The 16,819-nt window shown below is 48.8% G+C and overlaps 7 protein-coding genes and 1 non-coding gene across 9 annotated transcripts, besides 9 other annotated features; 5 read left to right on the plus strand and 3 right to left on the minus strand.

Annotated features, from left to right (window-relative positions):
• Positions 1-823: part of a mobile genetic element that runs on past the window's edge.
• Positions 1-825: part of a mobile genetic element that runs on past the window's edge.
• Positions 15-551, minus strand: EKO05_0001160 (uncharacterized protein; the record flags this gene model as incomplete). The annotated part of the gene is made up of 1 exon (XM_038944904.1): positions 15-551. One exon carries the CDS (start codon positions 549-551, stop codon positions 15-17), a length of 537 nt encoding a protein of 178 aa, XP_038801917.1.
• Positions 628-825: a long terminal repeat.
• Positions 824-1,915: a mobile genetic element.
• Positions 826-829: a direct repeat.
• A 202-nt stretch (positions 1,916-2,117) lies between the features above and the next one.
• Positions 2,118-2,198: a mobile genetic element.
• A 299-nt stretch (positions 2,199-2,497) lies between these two features.
• On the plus strand, positions 2,498-2,992 carry EKO05_0001161 (uncharacterized protein; the record flags this gene model as incomplete). 2 transcript variants are annotated; one of them, XM_059635602.1, is made up of 5 exons in its annotated part: positions 2,498-2,605; positions 2,661-2,678; positions 2,737-2,862; positions 2,924-2,935; positions 2,987-2,992. In XM_059635602.1, the coding sequence occupies 5 exons, from the start codon at positions 2,498-2,500 to the stop codon at positions 2,990-2,992; spliced, it is 270 nt and encodes an 89-aa protein (XP_059491585.1). The 2 variants fall into 2 exon arrangements, with proteins under 2 accessions (XP_059491585.1, XP_059491586.1); XM_059635603.1 differs by having other exon boundaries at positions 2,924-2,992.
• A 31-nt stretch (positions 2,993-3,023) lies between these two features.
• Positions 3,024-3,054: a tandem repeat.
• Positions 3,055-3,401: 347 nt separating this feature from the next.
• Positions 3,402-3,596: a mobile genetic element.
• A 3-nt stretch (positions 3,597-3,599) lies between these two features.
• Positions 3,600-4,000: a mobile genetic element.
• Positions 4,001-5,838: 1,838 nt separating this feature from the next.
• Positions 5,839-6,336, minus strand: EKO05_0001162 (uncharacterized protein; the record flags this gene model as incomplete). The annotated part of the gene is made up of 3 exons (XM_038937093.2): positions 5,839-6,112; positions 6,163-6,229; positions 6,279-6,336. 3 exons carry the CDS (start codon positions 6,334-6,336, stop codon positions 5,839-5,841), a joined length of 399 nt encoding a protein of 132 aa, XP_038801918.2.
• A 2,904-nt stretch (positions 6,337-9,240) lies between these two features.
• On the plus strand, positions 9,241-9,323 carry EKO05_2t4. Its single transcript has one exon. It is a non-coding gene; the product is annotated as a tRNA-Val (tRNA).
• Positions 9,324-9,825: 502 nt separating this feature from the next.
• EKO05_0001163 (Nitronate monooxygenase) lies at positions 9,826-10,911 on the plus strand (the record flags this gene model as incomplete). The annotated part of the gene is made up of 1 exon (XM_038944905.2): positions 9,826-10,911. The coding sequence occupies one exon, from the start codon at positions 9,826-9,828 to the stop codon at positions 10,909-10,911; it is 1,086 nt and encodes a 361-aa protein (XP_038801919.2).
• A 232-nt stretch (positions 10,912-11,143) lies between these two features.
• EKO05_0001164 (uncharacterized protein) lies at positions 11,144-12,902 on the minus strand (the record flags this gene model as incomplete). Its single annotated transcript, XM_059635604.1, has 4 exons — positions 11,144-11,290; positions 11,344-12,485; positions 12,536-12,691; positions 12,743-12,902. 4 exons carry the CDS (start codon positions 12,900-12,902, stop codon positions 11,144-11,146), a joined length of 1,605 nt encoding a protein of 534 aa, XP_059491587.1.
• A 308-nt stretch (positions 12,903-13,210) lies between these two features.
• EKO05_0001165 (RNA-binding protein Cwf29) lies at positions 13,211-14,209 on the plus strand (the record flags this gene model as incomplete). The annotated part of the gene is made up of 1 exon (XM_038944906.1): positions 13,211-14,209. One exon carries the CDS (start codon positions 13,211-13,213, stop codon positions 14,207-14,209), a length of 999 nt encoding a protein of 332 aa, XP_038801921.1.
• A 1,351-nt stretch (positions 14,210-15,560) lies between these two features.
• Positions 15,561-16,656, plus strand: EKO05_0001166 (uncharacterized protein; the record flags this gene model as incomplete). Its single annotated transcript, XM_038937450.1, has 2 exons — positions 15,561-15,964; positions 16,014-16,656. 2 exons carry the CDS (start codon positions 15,561-15,563, stop codon positions 16,654-16,656), a joined length of 1,047 nt encoding a protein of 348 aa, XP_038801922.1.
• Between the last annotated feature and the right edge of the window lie 163 nt (positions 16,657-16,819).

The raw sequence follows: 16,819 nt of genomic DNA on the forward strand, positions 1-16,819 counted from the left end.
GAGTCTTCGACTACTTAAGCGTACTGGAATGCCGTGTCTATGTCCTTAATCCACTGGTCCACCTGCTGGGTCGATGGAGGCTTGTTATCTGTCCCAAGTTTTGGCTTAGGTTGGACGTTGTTGAGGACTCGCATTATCTTGCCTGCCTCGTCGAACGCTGGGCGGTGGCTACCCGGCGTGGGTCCGACGTGCGTCCGCTGCAGGGTCTCCACTGCCCGGTTGAATTGCCGCTGCCGGATTTCGATTTCTCGTTCGGGGGCGCCGGACAATTCTGCCTCGTTAAGTGCCTCCAGCAACAACGGGATAGAAGCCTGTAGCGACTCCATTTGTGTGACGCGTGGCGTTGGGACGTCTGGCGTCGCGATGCCTGCCGCCGTGGTGGCTGACCCGCCCCTGATGTGAGGGTTGAGCGGTGGCTCCATGGGTGCCGGCGATACCCTGGGCGCGTTGTCGCGGCGTTGCGCATCCGGCTCCTGACCGAGGTCGTCGCGAGGGGGCAACTCCTCCACGTCGCTAGTGGTTAAGCGGAGGTTGCGTCGTCCTCCAGCCATTGCTGATGGCTGAGTTTTTTCCCGTCTCTCTGCTGCCAATTGGCTGCCTGTTCTGAGAGGAAGTATGAAGGATTCGAATTGTAAGGGCACTGTAGGCAGGCAATAGAGCAGAGCGATATAGGATAAAATAATAGGTAATATTAAGAGATAAGACGAATCCTTGATAGATGAGTCTTTAGGTGTGTGGATATTATATACTGGTCGGTGGGTCTCCGGGCTTGGCCCGGGGTCTGTCCGAGGTATCCCCTGTTGTAGGGAGAACACCCGTGACAGTAAAGAACTATAACTAGGCCTAGTATTACAACCTAAAGGATTAGCGTATTAGTGTTAGTAAGAATAGCTAGATAATAAATAAACTAGGCCTAGAGTGGCTAAAGCACTTTATCTAGCATATAACAGCCTAGGCAGTAGGTAGCCACTAGCTGCTGATTATTAATAGCTATAAGAGCTACAAGTTACTTACCTTCTAGGATCTGTATAAGAAGAACAAAATTATTACTTTCTATATACCTCCTTACACCTCCTATATCCTATAGCTACTTAATATAGGCTATTTTGCCCTATTAAAATAAGCATATAAGACAGAAATTAATATCTTAGTAAACAGCTACGTTACTTATATTAACAAGAAAGCATTCTTAGCTACCTTTAATTAGGTGTTTAATAAGGCGTTTTTATCTAATAATATCTAATTAAGCTTCTAAGCAACAGGCTTGGTTCTAGACAACCTAGAGGTAGTGCTATTAAAGCTTAAAGTGAAGCCTTGTACGCTAACACCACCTTTACTAGGGCCTACTACCTAGCAACCTAGAACACTAAGCAACGCTGCTGAAATATTAGCTTAATTAACGCTGATATCTAACTAGATTAGGCAGCACTACAGTTTATCTCTAGCTTTAATTATTAAGATAGTGCAGTAGTTTAAAAAGGGAGCTAATATAATAGTGCATTCCTAGGTACTTATAGCAGCTAAGATAGTTAAGCTTTAAGCAGTAAATAAAGCTGCTTTTAAGCGTAAAGTATATAAAAGGAAGCAGATCTAGTATAGAGGAACCCTATTACAGCAAGAGGCAGAGGAAATAATAGCTGCATAAGAGGTGGTGGTGCAGGCAGAGGCAGAGAGGCGTAAGGAGAGGGTGCGAACAGGTGGTAGTAGAGAGGGTTCTTAACGCTGTGGGATGTGTAGTTAGGCTAGGCATAATAAGCGCACATGTAAGCAAGATACTGTAGACAGAGTGGATTAATTTAACGTACTGTAAGCTACAGCACGACATTGTGGTGTTAAGTTATCTGCGTGTTAAGGTGGGTGGCTGCATAAGGTGGCCGGCTTAATTGCCTGGCCGACTTAATGGCCGATTACGTTACTGTTTTACATGCAGGCTATCTCTGTTAGTGTAGCTACAAAGCTAAAACCTACTATAGTAAGTATGTGTTTTTTAATACAAGGGGGGTGCCTGAATAGAGTAGAATTACGAGCCGCTTGCACTGAGCATCTAGTGATCTTTTACAAGAAGAAGACCCCGGCTACAGCAAATCGTATTTCTACTCTGTTTAGGCACCCCCCTCGTATAAGATGGTTGATTTTCGGTGAGATTTTGGAGTGTTCCACTCGCTCGGTGTTCCACTCGTCCGTGGGGTACGTTATCATCTGCATATAATAAATAACTGTACAGAGCTTTCCCCACTTTAAATTCCAGGGGCGATACCCCTGCCGTATACTGGTGGCCATAGAACTCTAGTTTCGCTAGATATCATAGTGCATAGTAGCTTCATTTCCGTATTTCCGGGACTCCACTTTAAGCATGTGTTGCGCAACAACCCGAGTGGCTACACATTGTAGCCAAGATGGTATAAGTACCTCGCAGGTGCATCCGCTGATACGATCGACTTTATCGAATGCGAACTTCTATCATTTTACATCAAGTTATCATCGAGTTATCATAAGTATGCGGTACTTCTCTGCTACTCTGTTATTGCTTTCAGTATCTGCTGTCGTCAACGGGCAGTATTTCTGCAACGCTGGTACCCATGACCCTTCACTTAAATGTTCATCGGTAAGTAATCTTGCCCAATGAACAAAAGAACTAAGAAGTGTAACAGTAATCGCAGGGACAATTTGTGTATTGTGTATGTTATCCCTTTCAAGACATGTGTACTAAACTGCAGAATTGCTCACGTGTCCTAGTGCGATGGAATTGGACTCACCCAGGAAGATCCAACCCGCAAACAAGGTTTTCCCACATACCGCTCGTGCCGACAAGAAGGCAATAAATGCACTGTGAAGAATAATGCTGGTACTCTTCTCTACGGAGTAAGTATTGTAACCCCTGTCTAATGCTTATTCTTAATTGGAGGCTAACTATATTGTTCAGTTTGCCTCTTGCGTGAGTACACATTTGAACTTGGCTATTTCTCTACTAATCTAATACGAAAAGTGTTGAAAACAATACAGAAGTAGCAAGGGCTGGGTGATTGATTTGGTTTGGCGTGGTTTGGGTTGATTGCTTAACATGAGGCGCGAGCGAGTCGATCACTAAATGCAGCTATTTTACCTTAACACATGGCTAACTCAGGACAGCAGATATGTAGAAGCTAAGATAACTAGAAATTTAGATCGGTGTGTGAAAGAGGTGACCAAGTTCCTTGTTTCATTAATGTGGTCAACTACCATGTTTAAATGGTTGTCTGATCCTAAGCTAATCTCAAGGCCGGTGGTGGATTGAATTGGTAATCTGTCCGAGCAATTCGAGGGTCAGTCCTTCGCGGTCTGATCCCGTGATCAGCTTCCTTCACCTCTAGCATTTCTGCGACAATATGACAGTGCACAACAGCTCAAACTGATTGCCTGCCTCTGTTGTAATCTTATTATTTGTATACATGTTGTGTCCCGCCTTAATACGATTCTTACAGTATTGGATCCCCATGCTGTCTGCACCTGCCTGCATCCTCTCCTCACGCCTCTCCTCCTCAACCACCGCGTTTGCCTATATTTAAGCAATCAAAACCTCTGCCTCTGCTTGAGGTAGACTCCCACCCTCCTGGATCACGTGACAAACTCTTACGGTCTCTAATTCTCTCTAAGGTCAACGTTGTCTAAGCTTCTATTTCCTAGGCGTCGCTTGGTGTTCCAGGTTGCCAAGGGGTACTGTCTGTGCGCTCGGACAGTAGGTTCTAGTTCCAGTAGTGTTGGTGCACAGGGCCTTACTTCAACCTTAGATATCACTGCCTCTAAATTATCTGGAACCAAGCCAGCTGCTCCGAAGCTTGATTTGATATCATCAGATGAAAATGAAAGCTTCTATACCTGCTTGAATGGAGCAAGGAAGCCTTCTTGTCAACGTGATTGAGAGAGCAGTCTGCCAAGGCTCTGATATTTTCTTTGTACGTCCGCTTCGAGGGTGCAGAATAGCCAAAATCAAGTGGCGGAAGAACATGGGTAGCGTGTGGAGCACCCGAACAGCTGACTTGTTATCTCCTTCGGACTGAGTACACTTATATAGAAAGTGAAGTTTGAAGCAAACAGACGGCAAAATTGTGGCCATCTTAGCAAGGGTAGATTTCCATGTGCCCTTTCTAGGTGATAGTGTGACGCATTGAGGTGTCAGCCGTGTTAACGTTAGGCCCATGAGCTTCTGCTCCTCGATCACGATTGCGAGTCTGAGCCTTTGGAGATTTGGAGATTTGGCCATGGTTGGTTCTCCGTAAGTACTTCGCTTGATACCTATCGTTCGATGCCTTCGCCCATTAGTCATTGAGCCATCACTTCCTGCCATACAGTCTCGTTCACCATTAAGTTCCCCCTACCGTACGCGCACGCCCGAGCTACGACCGCTTCATATTCCATCACCCACCCACCTCACTAAGTCGACCTCTCAACTACCGATATCCAAATTGTATTACTAGACCAGCCAATGAATCAATGTGATCCATAATAAATTCTTCTACCGACTTGATCTCTAATGTAACGTAATCATTTCAACGTCCACCTCAACCACTTGATAGGACACCAGGCTTTGCATTGAGCGCTTCTTCATTTCCTTGAACAATGGCTCCGTGAAACGCCTTAAAACCGGCCACAGTTCCTTCGTGGCCATTGCACCGTAGATGGGATCGTGCCAGCGATGCTCATGATCATCTTTGATGTATGTTCGGTACAAGAACGATAGAGCGGTAGTTTCAATGGACGAATATGTCTTAAAAATCTGTACCAAGTCCATATGTTTAGTCTTGAGCTCAATATGGTCATTTCTGACTGCGAAATCCGAATTTTCTGCCATAATACCGCCCATTGACAAACGGTCGAAGTTTGTGAAACCCCAACTCACTGCGAGATCATTCTTGGGATCAAATCCTAAGTCCAGAAGCCTGAACTTCCACATACTCATAGTGTAGCCAGAAGTCTTTGTGCCCTCGTAGTGTCTCCTGAGCACACCTCCAACACGCCTGCAATCTGCGCGTAATGGCAAAGCTCCGCTAGCAATGATGGCATCGGCTATGGAACCGATATGACCGAAGTTGTACTTTATGATGCCAGTATCGGATTTTCCAGTGCTGAGATTGACAATGTCGATACGCGATGGAATTAGAGCAAAACCCTTGTTCGCGACGCAGAAGCCTTCGAAGTCAACCAACCAGACATTCTTCGCCTCGAATGCACCAGAATAGCTCGTAGACGTAAACGGATTATGTCAGCGTTGTTTTTGCCCAGGTTCAAGCTCCAGTTGATATCCTTTGGCTCCTGAACTTTCGCTGAGAGGGGCTTTCCAGCCGCCATTTGCTCCAACAGGTGCAAGCGGTGCTTCTTGCACAGGCAATTGTCATTCTATACTTCATCGGTATAGTCTTATTAAGCCCACAAGAGATGACACCATTGACGTATTCTTCTATGTTTGGCTTTACAGATGTTTTGACAGCGTTGCAAGGGAAGTCGGCTAAAGTGACAAGGTCGAAATGCTCCGTGGGTTGCTTCCAAGGGCCCCAGGTGACTGTACTAACCGTCAAGCAAGAGTAAATCGCTGATAGACTTAGGTTTAGACACTCGCTCACAGCCGTGCCAAACTCTGCCAGCATCGCTCCACGGCTCAACCGAAAGTCCATAGTAAGGTGGAAGAATCGCCTCTCCTTTCTGAAAATTAGGGTTGAGCAACCATGTAGATGACTACGTGCGAGGTTAGAGAGTCTCTTGGTCGACTTTGGCGGTGCTATGGCGGGTAAGAGGTGGAACAAAGAACGTGGCATCAGCGACGTTCATGAGTGTCATTTTCTCAAACTTCTCCTGCAGCTCTGGTCAGGTGTAGCAATCCCACTGAAGTGCGCACTTCCCAGGAAGTGGTTTGTTCTTGTTTGCAGAATGGGGGGCGAGCTCAGCCTCCTCAAAGAGAACAGGTCGAGAGGTGACCAGGTGTATCGCAAGTGGACGGAGAGTTGTGCGGCCATCTGTGAACTCAATGGAAACGGGAAAGTGCTCTGGCCAGTTGCCGGTGGGTTTCTGAGTGTACACGGAGCTTTTGGCATAACCGAGTGTAAGCCTGTTTGAGTTTGATAGGCAAAGCTTTTGCGACCTTGTGATTGTAAGTAGTTTTGATGTAGTAGCGGGAGGTTATCAACGTACTCGGTGGTTGGAGCGCATGATTTCTCGACAGATAATGGCTGCAGCATCTTCGCGAGCTTCAATGAATCTTGCACGCTCAGCATTTTTGTTGTTCTCAACAGACTGTGGCATATTACAGTGCAAACTTTCCTTCTTGTGGCCTAAGAGACCGTACATCGACTTGCTGATGTCCATGACAGAGATCTCTAGCTATTTTGTTGTTGTGCCGCGCTTATACGACTGTCTCGCATGCATTTTGAAGTCGAATTTGGTGATGGCAGTAGGATGCATTGCTTCGGGCGGCTTGGACGGGTGTGACGCGTTTGCGGATTGGCCGTAATCACGGTGTTAAGGATGCCGCCTGCTAGTATTTTTTCCTCCTCGGTGTCGCCGCTAGAGCTAACGCCATAGTTAGCCATCTCTGAGGGCTCGAGAATCTTATCAGCGGTAGGTTTGGCAAAGTCTTAGAATGTTGCTGTTGTGATAGACAAAGAAATCGGAGCGGGAGCCAGATTTTGGTCTGTGATAGTTCAAGTGAGAGTGTTTGAGTGCTTAAGTGATAGAGAAGCGGGGGCAGAGACTGGAGCTACAGCGGGGCAAGTTTTAGTGTTGCGTACGGCGCGTGCGGCACTTTGAAGTAAAGGAGGTATGATTGTAAACGTACTCTGCCAACGGCCTCACACATTCAAAGAAACCTCCAGCTGTGTGATTCGATTGTGTAAAACTGTCAGACAACCTTTCTTCTACGACCGTCAGCCGCAGATTGCCAAACGCAAATGGCTTCATTATAACCACCTTCTTAACTTCCCCTTGGTTGAATGCGGAAGGTACAGCTGCGACGCTACTGTCACACTAATTATCTAATTCACTCTGTGCCTTTTTTCCGGCTACAGTTGGGTTGCTACATGGTTTCTGCTGACTTTGCACATTTTCAATAGCAGCTAAGATATGTTCTTCTTTGTTGAGATCGTGCATCGAGAAAAACCTCTGAGCACAGTTCGTTTAGCTCCCAGGAAAGGCAACAATAACAAACAAAAAAATGCCAATTTAACCAAATAGAAACATGGAGACCGAGCAGTAACTATGGATGGTAAGATTCTTGGGACAGAGGGCCGGCCAGCTACGCATCTCAGCTACAACCAAGATACCAGTCCAGATTCCAAACCAGTGCACCTGATATAGGAATAGAATGGTTGGTTCATGAAAATAAGCAAAGTAAAAAGCGGAACGACGTGGGCTGTTAATGTTTGGTGGGTTGCCGCTGTTTTTGCAGGACAAAATTTGAACCAATAGAGACGATCGCTGAGGAGAAAGCGTTGTGTCAGTCCAACGAGCATTCTGGCAAGCGGAACATGAGTTGCTTTTGTCATCATATACGGCCGTGTCTTCATGTTGTCAGTTGCTACCGTAGGTACCCTTACCTCGGAATTGTGGTCCCAATCTTACCGCGGAGCAGTGTAAGCACGATTTGGTCGTCATTTAATGCCATCAAAGCAAAGATAACTACTGTTGCTGTGAGTTAGCTGCCTCAGTGGGATTGTAGGTGATTTTTCCGAATCGTAAGAAGCCGGTATGGACGATAGTAAACGCAGTAATGAAATTAGATGTAACGCAATGGGATATGAGAGTTTTGACATCACCGGCCGTAGGATGGGTGTTTAATTCGGTCTGTCGATGGTGGAAAGAGGCGGCCTGTCCCTTTGATTAGACAGTCAGTGTTTTTGTCTTCATGCCACCGTCACTGAGAGCTCGGTTTGTCTTGGTGAACTTCAACACGGGATTCAATTACACCAAAGCATCAATCATTTGCCGTGACTTGATGAAACAGTCTGGAATCTGTACTCCATAAGATTATCTCAGTCCTGCTAATGTGAGCCTGGAGGGATACTGATGAGCCTAATAGCTAAGCCAAAAAACTCTATCCGTGAGATCATCCTCTAATGTAGGACGAATATCAGCGATGGGCCACGCTCATACCATGAAGCAGATGGTACTGCATGGAGAGACTTGATTCGGGGTTGGTTTGCTGTGAAGTTCTGACCCACCTGATCGGCCGGCACATGGATGTACTTATTTTTGGATAGATACCTAGGTAGTTAAGCATTACCAATTTACAATGGCACACCCGAAGTATGCAGTGAACGATACATGATAGAAGATGTGGGGTTTCTATCAGGGTCTTGAACGCAGACTGAGGCTATAAGCTACCTACTTATGCTAGGTTAACTAATGATGCATCTAGAGTTGTGGATTCTCGAGATATCCTCAACACTTCAGCGAAAGCAAATTGTACCCAGACAAAACTGACTGTAGCACCTTGCCAGACATATGCCTTAAAGTACAACTGACTAGCCCGCTTTAAATCAACTGTAATGTCGCAGTGCTAACGTGTCCAAACCTGTCTCCCAGACCCGCTTTTTGAACTGCGAGTGTTATAATTTGACAGTAAGGACGTATTGTTCTCTTATACTTATGGGTCAACCGCAGTGCAAACACCTTCTGCAGGGCGCTCTTACTACTAGGCTGAAGGTCCTCCTTGAAGTTATGAAACATTATGTGCACCAAGATCAGATAACATATTTAGCAACGTCGCCGATGAATCAAGTCTCATGTATGACACTATGTTCACCCTAGCATTTAAGAAATTACAACTCTTGTTGGCTAAAGCCTTTCTCGTTCTCCATTTCAATTTATACGTAAGCTTACGAGTTGGCTTTAATCTCCCAGGTAATTCCGCGATTAACTGAAGTGGTCGTAACTACTGATTTCTCTTTGCAAGCTTTCCTTGTAGCCTTAAAATACAGTCTACATAGCTTACAGCCTCTTAAGGCATTCCGAAGGACTTCGTTTAATACAAAAGCAATTCAACTAACAGAATGCCAACATACACAGTCCTCGAGAATGTAGCCATAAGAGCGTTTTGTGTGTCCTTTCGCGGGTTGAGGGCTGATGAGATGCAGAATTGGGGAGCATGGTCTCCGCTTGCGGACATGCTCGCTTACGTGATGATAGACATCGGCACGCTTCCAAGCGGCAGTAGTCAAAACTAGGTTATATTGGATAGTTTAAGATAGTCTTCCATCAAACCATCATTGGTTAGGTTCGCTGGTGTAGTTGGTTATCACGTTCGCCTCACAATAAGTGTCCGCGAAAGGTCGCGAGTTCGAACCTCGCGTGAATCATACCTTTTTTGCTTTTGCAACAGTCTGACTCCCTGCTCGGTTACGTACGCTCTCTCTAAGCTGCTCTGAATGTCTCTGAGAATGTGTGAGTTTGTGTTCAGGTTTTTCTTCTTGATGTTGGCATCGTCCAGCCGCGGCACCCACTCATATCTCGTGCTCCCGAAGCCTGCACAGCGAATGACCTCCAAGATGATAGGTCGCAATCTCAACCTTCAATGGTACGATGCTCTTCTAAGCTCACTAATATTCCATAAGCCGAGGGTAAGATTCACGGCAAGCTGCTAGGTAATTCGCGCCTTGGCGAACGACGCGATTATGCACCGTGAAACATGTATCTCGGATTCTCTGCTTACCTCCGCTTACGACTCACTCTGTGCTTTAAGAACCGACTAGAGCGCCAATGCAGCGCCTGTTCACGCCCTTTCAAGCAGCTTTCAAGCAGAAAACTGTAGCTACGCTACATTCCCGTATCTCGCCTCGCGCTTTTACTACTTGCGCCAGGATGGCTGCCATCAAGGACCAGTTCTCGTGGACGCCGATGTGGCCGCTCATCATCAATGCGCCTATGGCTGACAATTCTGGTGGTCTGCTCGCTGCTACCGTGACGCTCGCCGGCGGGTTTGGACTCGTGGGAAGCAAGACAGATATGAGCGTCACTCGGTCCGAGTTGAACATCGCTAGAGACACATTCGCGGCACATCCCGAGGCACCGCAAGCCAAGTCCGAGACGCTGAATGTTGGTGTTGGTTTTTTGCCTTTTGTTCTCAAGCTTGACGATGCGCTCGAGGTGGTGAGAGAGTTCAAACCGGCTGTGGTGTGGCTCTTCGCAGCGAAAGAGTTCGACGACTATGCGGTATGGGCGAGGGCTGTAAGGGAGGCTTCTCCCTTGAGCAAGATTTGGGTCCAGGTTGGAAGTGTCGCTTCTGCGCTGCAGGTTGCGAAGCAGACACGACCTGACGCTCTTTGCCTGCAGGGTGCAGATGCGGGTGGTCATGGGTTCGAGAAAGGCGCGGGCATCATCTCACTCCTGCCTGAGACCGCAGACGCTCTTGAGGAAGCGAAGCTCGAACACGTTCCGTTGTTGGCAAGCGGGGGTATCGTGGATGGTCGTGGCGTTGCTGCAGCAATGGGCTTGGGCGCTGCGGGTGTCGTGATGGGCACACGGTTTCTGACAAGCAAAGAGGCACTCGTACATCCGGTAGTGCAATCTTCCATCCTTGAAGCGCGAGATGGTGGACAAGTCACTACAAGAAGCAAGCTGTTCGACCAGCTTAGGGGTCCTAACATTTGGCCCGAAGCGTATGATGGGAGGAGTTTGGTGATCAAGAGCCACAAGGAGTACCTCGAAGGCGTCAGTCTAGAGGAGATTCAGAAAAAGCATCAAGAAGCTCTACAAGAGGAGGATCTGGGGTGGAAGACGGGCCTAGAAGGACGTGCTGCGATCTGGGCAGGGACTGGAGTTGGTTTGGTCAACGAAGTGGAAAGTGCGAGCAAGATTGTGGAAAACGTCCGAGACACTGCAAGGAAGAGGCTTAATTTGTTGCAGAGCCCTAGCCCATCCGAATGGCCGGCACATGGAGGCACCTGAAGTCCGGAATGGATGATTTGCCAATCTCTGCTTTTCAAGATTGATTGTCACTGCTGCACCAAGATCAAGGGGAGTATCACGAGTATAACCTAATAATTCTTGATGAGGGACGAACGTAACGGATAGGATTGCAAGGCAGACTACGCTGTGGGTATATAACCATGTAGACAAGACATCCGTACCGTAGAATTGAGAACAAAAGCAACAATGCTAGATCAATAATTGACCGCGTTTACGAGCCACGTGCTGGGCTGTTGGCACCACCTTTGTTGATGAGGCCCGAGAAGAACGACATGAGCTTATCGTTGCTCATGGCATTGGGGTCTTGTGCGTCCGGGGATGATGCTTTGGGCTCGCCGGTGCGATTTGCTTCGCGGTCCTGCTTTGATTTTAGTCCGTTGTCCATCAATCTAAGGTAAGACCGACACATACCTGGAGCCTTTTCACCATCTCGTCGGCATTCACGTGAATGCCACCCATGTTGAATTGCACAGGCCCAATGTGCTCTTCGACAACGCCAGACGTGTCTTCCCCACTTGTCCCAGCTACAACCCAGTTCCTCGCCGAGGGGTCTGCTTCTTTCCGTGCTGCCTTAAGCGCTGCATCCTTCTCATCTTCTTGCCGCAGCTGGTCGAGGATCTGTACCTGCCCAGCAAGGAAAGCCTGCGGATGCGTGCTTTCGACCTCGATGCCGTTGCCCTGTTTCGATAGCGTAGACAAGGTGAAGTCGTATTGGGGATTCCGGATTTCTTTCTCGTATATCGCTGTTGCTGAGGTGTCCGGGGTGTGGTCACTGGTCGACGATGTTGGGCTAGGCGTATCCGCCGCGGTTTCGCTTTCTGCTTGTGATTGCTCGTTTGCCTGTGTCATGCGCTCAGGTACGTCGATATCGATGCTCCATTTCTCGCTGATTTCTTCCACCTCGAAGTTGCCTCGCAAGATTCGAATCTTCGCCCATGAGTCCCAGTTCGGCGGTACTAGGACTCGATCTCGGTCTGTGACGTTATGCCTTAACTGCTCCTGCTTGAGCAGTGACTTGATACCTAGTGTTGAGTGGACTAGTGTCTGCAGCGAGCCAGGTGCAGAAGGCATTGTGTAAATCAAGCTGCCTCCATGTTTGAGCAGAATGGTGCGCAGATACTGCAAAATGAAGTCAAACTCCTCCTCTTTCCAGCCACGCTCTTTCTCCAGAGATTCTATTTTGTCGGCGTTCTGGCACACAACACATAAAGGTAGACCCAGCGGCTCATCCCACTCTCCAGGACCGAGTGGTATCTTCACGTTCTCCATCGATGTGTTGCCCTCTCCACCTAAAGTGCGCCCTTTGTCTTGCAGGATGGCAATGTTCTCATGGAGCACCTCTTTCGAGGCATCGTCAAGTGAGACAACGAGAGAGCGCAACACTCGTATCCAGTCTCGCAGCTGCCGTATCCAGAGCCAAGGCTGATTCCAATCTAGCAGGATGACAACAAGCATGTGGGGGACGGTACGTGGGTTGAGGTAGGGTTTGATGAGGGGTGTGAAGGACGGCGAGGGGCTGGCGAGCAAGTAGAGCGAGAGGCGTGCAAGCGTATCTGAGGACGTTAGTGCCTTCCAGGTTGGTTCAAAGGAGCTGCCCCCTTGCCTTCGTGATCTGTGTCGAGTACATCTTGATATGTGTACCCCAGCGCGAACTGATTCGCAATAGGTGGCTTCCTCCCTCGATCCTGCTGTCTTCTGCCATTGGGGCCATCTGTGGATACAGACTCGAGGAACTCTCGTTGTGTCTCTGGTGTTCCGCCTGATCCCCTTTGTTAGCCTTCACCCCTGCATCTCCTTGGGGCCAGCGCACCTAGTACAAGCAAGCTCTTCTCAGGTAATCTCTTGCCACTCGAAATGCTGTCCAACATGGGCTTCCATATTTCTTCCTTGTCTGCATCTCTGCTGCCTGGCCGGTCGTTGGTGCCCGGATTGCGCGTGGGGAAGCCCGAGACTCGACGCGCGCTGGCCATTGCGGAGGCCGGGAGTGCTGCGCTGTGTATTTCACGTGCAAGAGAACGTTCAATGCTCGCGGCGAGGTGTAGTTTCAGAACGAAGGGCTACACAGAGCGACTGGAAGAGGAAGGAGCGTTGCGACGCACAGTGGATGTGCTATGTGGGGTGTTGTGGAGTGGACGTGTTGGGTAGCTCTTTGTTGGCCCGCACCTTTTCTGCAGGGGTCCCGCGACTTGCATCTGCCAAGCACCGAGCTCCATCAAAAGTTCACCCGCCATGCCGCACCTTCCTCGCCCATAGCCCAGTCGTCTGCCACCCTCTCACCATGAACTCGGTGCGCGCAATCCAGCAACTGAATAAGCGCGAGCTCGAAGCCGGCATCAACCCAGAAGGCTCCTGGCACACCGACTACCGCGACACGGCATTCATCTACATCGGCGGCCTAGCATTCGAGCTCTCGGAGGGTGACATCATCACCATCTTCTCGCAATATGGCGAGCCTGTATGGGTGAAGCTGGCGCGCGACAAGGAAACGGGAAAGTCACGTGGATTTGCATGGATAAAATACGAGGACCAGAGAAGCTGCGATTTGGCTGTGGATAACCTGGGCGGCGCAACTATCATGGACCGAGTCATCAGGGTCGATCACGCACGATACAAGCCAAGAGACGATGAGGACATGAGGGACAACACCATGGGCGATGTAGACATGGACACCGGGAACGACTCGGATGGAGGCAGACGCAAGCGGATGAAGAGCGAGGGAGACAGTGATTCAGAGGAGGATAGGCCATTACTGCCGGAGGAGATTGAGCTTGGGCGCCTCATGGAAAAGCTTGACGTCGACGATCCTATGCGCGACTCTATGATCAAGCAACAGCAAGAGAAGGTGGACGAGGCAGTTGCCAAGTTGAAACGCAAGATGAGGAAGGAGAAGGAAAGGAAGAGCAGACATGAGAGACGATATCGCAAAGATGGCTCAAGAGACCGCCATCGAGACCACGACAAGAGGAAACTCAAGGACGCTGATCATGACGACCACCACAGCCGGCGACCTCGGCGCAAGGATGACCGTAGCAGAAGCCGCGACAGGGAGTCCGACAATGGTCGCCGTCAGAGGAAACCCAGGCATCGGGACGACTCAGAAGATAGAGATCGACGCCGCCACCGTGATCGAAGTCGAGAGCCACGCGACCACAGCAATGACGGGCATGTCACGGACCGCGACCATCGACGGCGCCGCCACAGCTCCGACAGCCTAGATGGAAGGAAGCCAACGTCAAAACGCTCGCCTTCGCCGTACCGTAAACGCTCTCCTCGATGAACTAACGACCAGATCTCATACACAGATAAGAATTGTCAATTATCCTCTGTATCGTATGATCGTCGTTGAACAAGCGTCGGCAGTACAAACAGGACCGGCCTCTTGCCAAATGTCTGCGGCGCGAAACTGTCAGTTGAAAGTATCTTCCCAGGTAGTCACTGAAGGACATACTCGATAGCCAGGATCCTCGCCGCCTCAAAAACCATATTTCCTCGTTTGGGCAAGCCCCAAATGCCGCCACATCTCAGTCGCCAGGTGCAGGCCAGAGCTGGAAAGTTATACAACAGGGTTCAGGATGTGGCACGATATTGTCTACCGAAAAGTGGTCTTATCTGTCAGTCAATCTCGAAGTCTTGCATTCAAGTCGAAGACAACACGTCACCACCATGCAATACTTCGGTTCACTACCAAGTCTAAACACAAATGCGATCCCGTACAGTCGTCTTAATGATCCATTGACACATTTATCTTCGTCACTGCCCTCAACGTTGTCGATGAAAATCGTTTTACGTCCACATATGAGAGGACAGCTTTGTCAAACAGATCAAGGCTTCTATCCTCTATACTGCAAATCCCAACATACCGCGCTACTTGATCATTCCTCCCGCTCCAGCTATGATGTCCGCCAGATGTCTCAACGAAAGCTCTGAACACGTAGTAACATTCGTAGTCGAGTTGCATTGGCCATTTCGACAGTGGGTGGAGTTCTCCACGTCCGGTCTTCTACCTCACCTTCAACAGCGTCAGCTATACTTTCATACGACTCGTACTACATACACACACCATTGACTATCTCTCTTTGTATCTCCCGCCCTACAGCACACAGATCTGCAACTAGTCTCATCGTAACCGAAATACAATACAAGCTATTTGCCTACTCGTCCAGACACCGGCAAGCCAAGCCCAACCTTCCATCATGTCAGAACCAGGCTACAGTGACATGGCACAAGGCCGGGGCTTCGATGCATCTTATCCATGGAGACGCAGGGCCATCCTACCCAAAATACTCCTGTGATGGCAGTCCAAGTTTGCTTACATGATGAACAAATTTGCTGTCAACGTTTATACTTAGCAGCCCAACACAACACTGAGTGAATTAAAATTTCTACTGAAGAAGGTCGTATCAAACTGTCTATCACGGCCGATATGTTTACTGATTCAGGATGTCAGCTGCTCCTCATACATCTGCAATATGACGTCATAATAGCACTTCAGCTTCGCTGTCAGCATTGGCATCACCATCAGTCCCGGGTTGAATACACATCGCTTACTTACTCCTCTCCCCTCATACTTGTCATTTGCGACCCACGACACCCGATTCGTTGTATCTGCTTTTGACAACATTCTGCTAATGATGGCCCACCTCACACGGCAAGAAGTGCTCGACTCCGGCACCGTGTCGCAGACGTACAAAGCCGCTTTCGATTCGCGGCCCGTCGATATCAGCGGGACAGATATCTCAGGATGGCGAACCTCTCGCGCTGAACACTTACAGAAGCTCAGACAGTTTTACCCGATTCCTGGCCCTATCCCACATCTAGTCACTGAGTCGTTGCACGATGTACCTACAAGAGATAGCACGAGCATTAGGGTCAAGGTTTATCAGCCCGTCAAGGGTGAGCCAAAGGATGGTAGCCCCCTGATCATGATGTATCATGAAGGAGGCTGGATGATGGGGGATCTGACAGATGAGGATCTGAATTGTAGAATGTTTGCTAGAGATCTGGGAGCGGTTTGCGTGAACGTTGAATACCGGTAGTTCTCCATATGTCTTGTTGCTTTCCCACACCGCTAAATTGTCTAGACTTGCGCCTGAACACAAGTTCCCCACCGGCGTGAACGACTGCTACGACGCACTGAAATGGGCCGTCGCCAACGCTAAGACACTGGGAGCAGACCCCGGACGCGGAATCATCGTTGGCGGTGCATCTGCGGGTGGAAACATCGCTGCTGTCCTGGCCCTACTTGCTCGTGACGAGAAATTAGATCCTCCCATCACCGGCCAGTATCTGTGTGTTCCGGCACTACTGCCAGATACCAATGTCCCGCCCTGCCTTGCTCACCTCTACGAATCACGCCTCATGAATATATACGACCCCGTTCTGAAAGGCGGTCTGCAACCTGGCAGCGTAGAGCCCATCTACGAGCCCGATTTGACCTCACCGCTTTGGGATCCATTTAGCCACCCAGATGGACACAAAGGCGTAGCGAAAGCTTTCTTCCAAGTTGGCGGATTAGATCCATTGAGAGATGAGGCGGTGTTGTATGACGGAAAATTGAGGGAGGCTGGGGTTCTGACGCGGTTTGAGTTGTACAGTGGATACGGTCATATGTTTTGGACGAACTATCCTGAATTGGAGGAGAGTAGCAAGTTTGTCGAAGACGCTTTGAAAGGTCTTAAATGGCTATTGGAAGACACTAGGGGTTCAGAGGAGGACACCAGATGAAACGGAGCATCTAGATGAACTATAGCTGAAGGGCTAATTGACAATGACATGCAATTTTTTGTCTTTTGATTTTCGTTGACACACCTCACCTCCTAGACGTTCTTCACATTGACAGCTACAAGATCCTTCGATCTGATATCAATGCAGTCTTATGATCCAAGTT

Source organism: Ascochyta rabiei, chromosome 2 (assembly GCF_004011695.2).
Source record: "Ascochyta rabiei chromosome 2, complete sequence".
NCBI lineage: Eukaryota > Fungi > Ascomycota > Dothideomycetes > Pleosporales > Didymellaceae > Ascochyta > Ascochyta rabiei.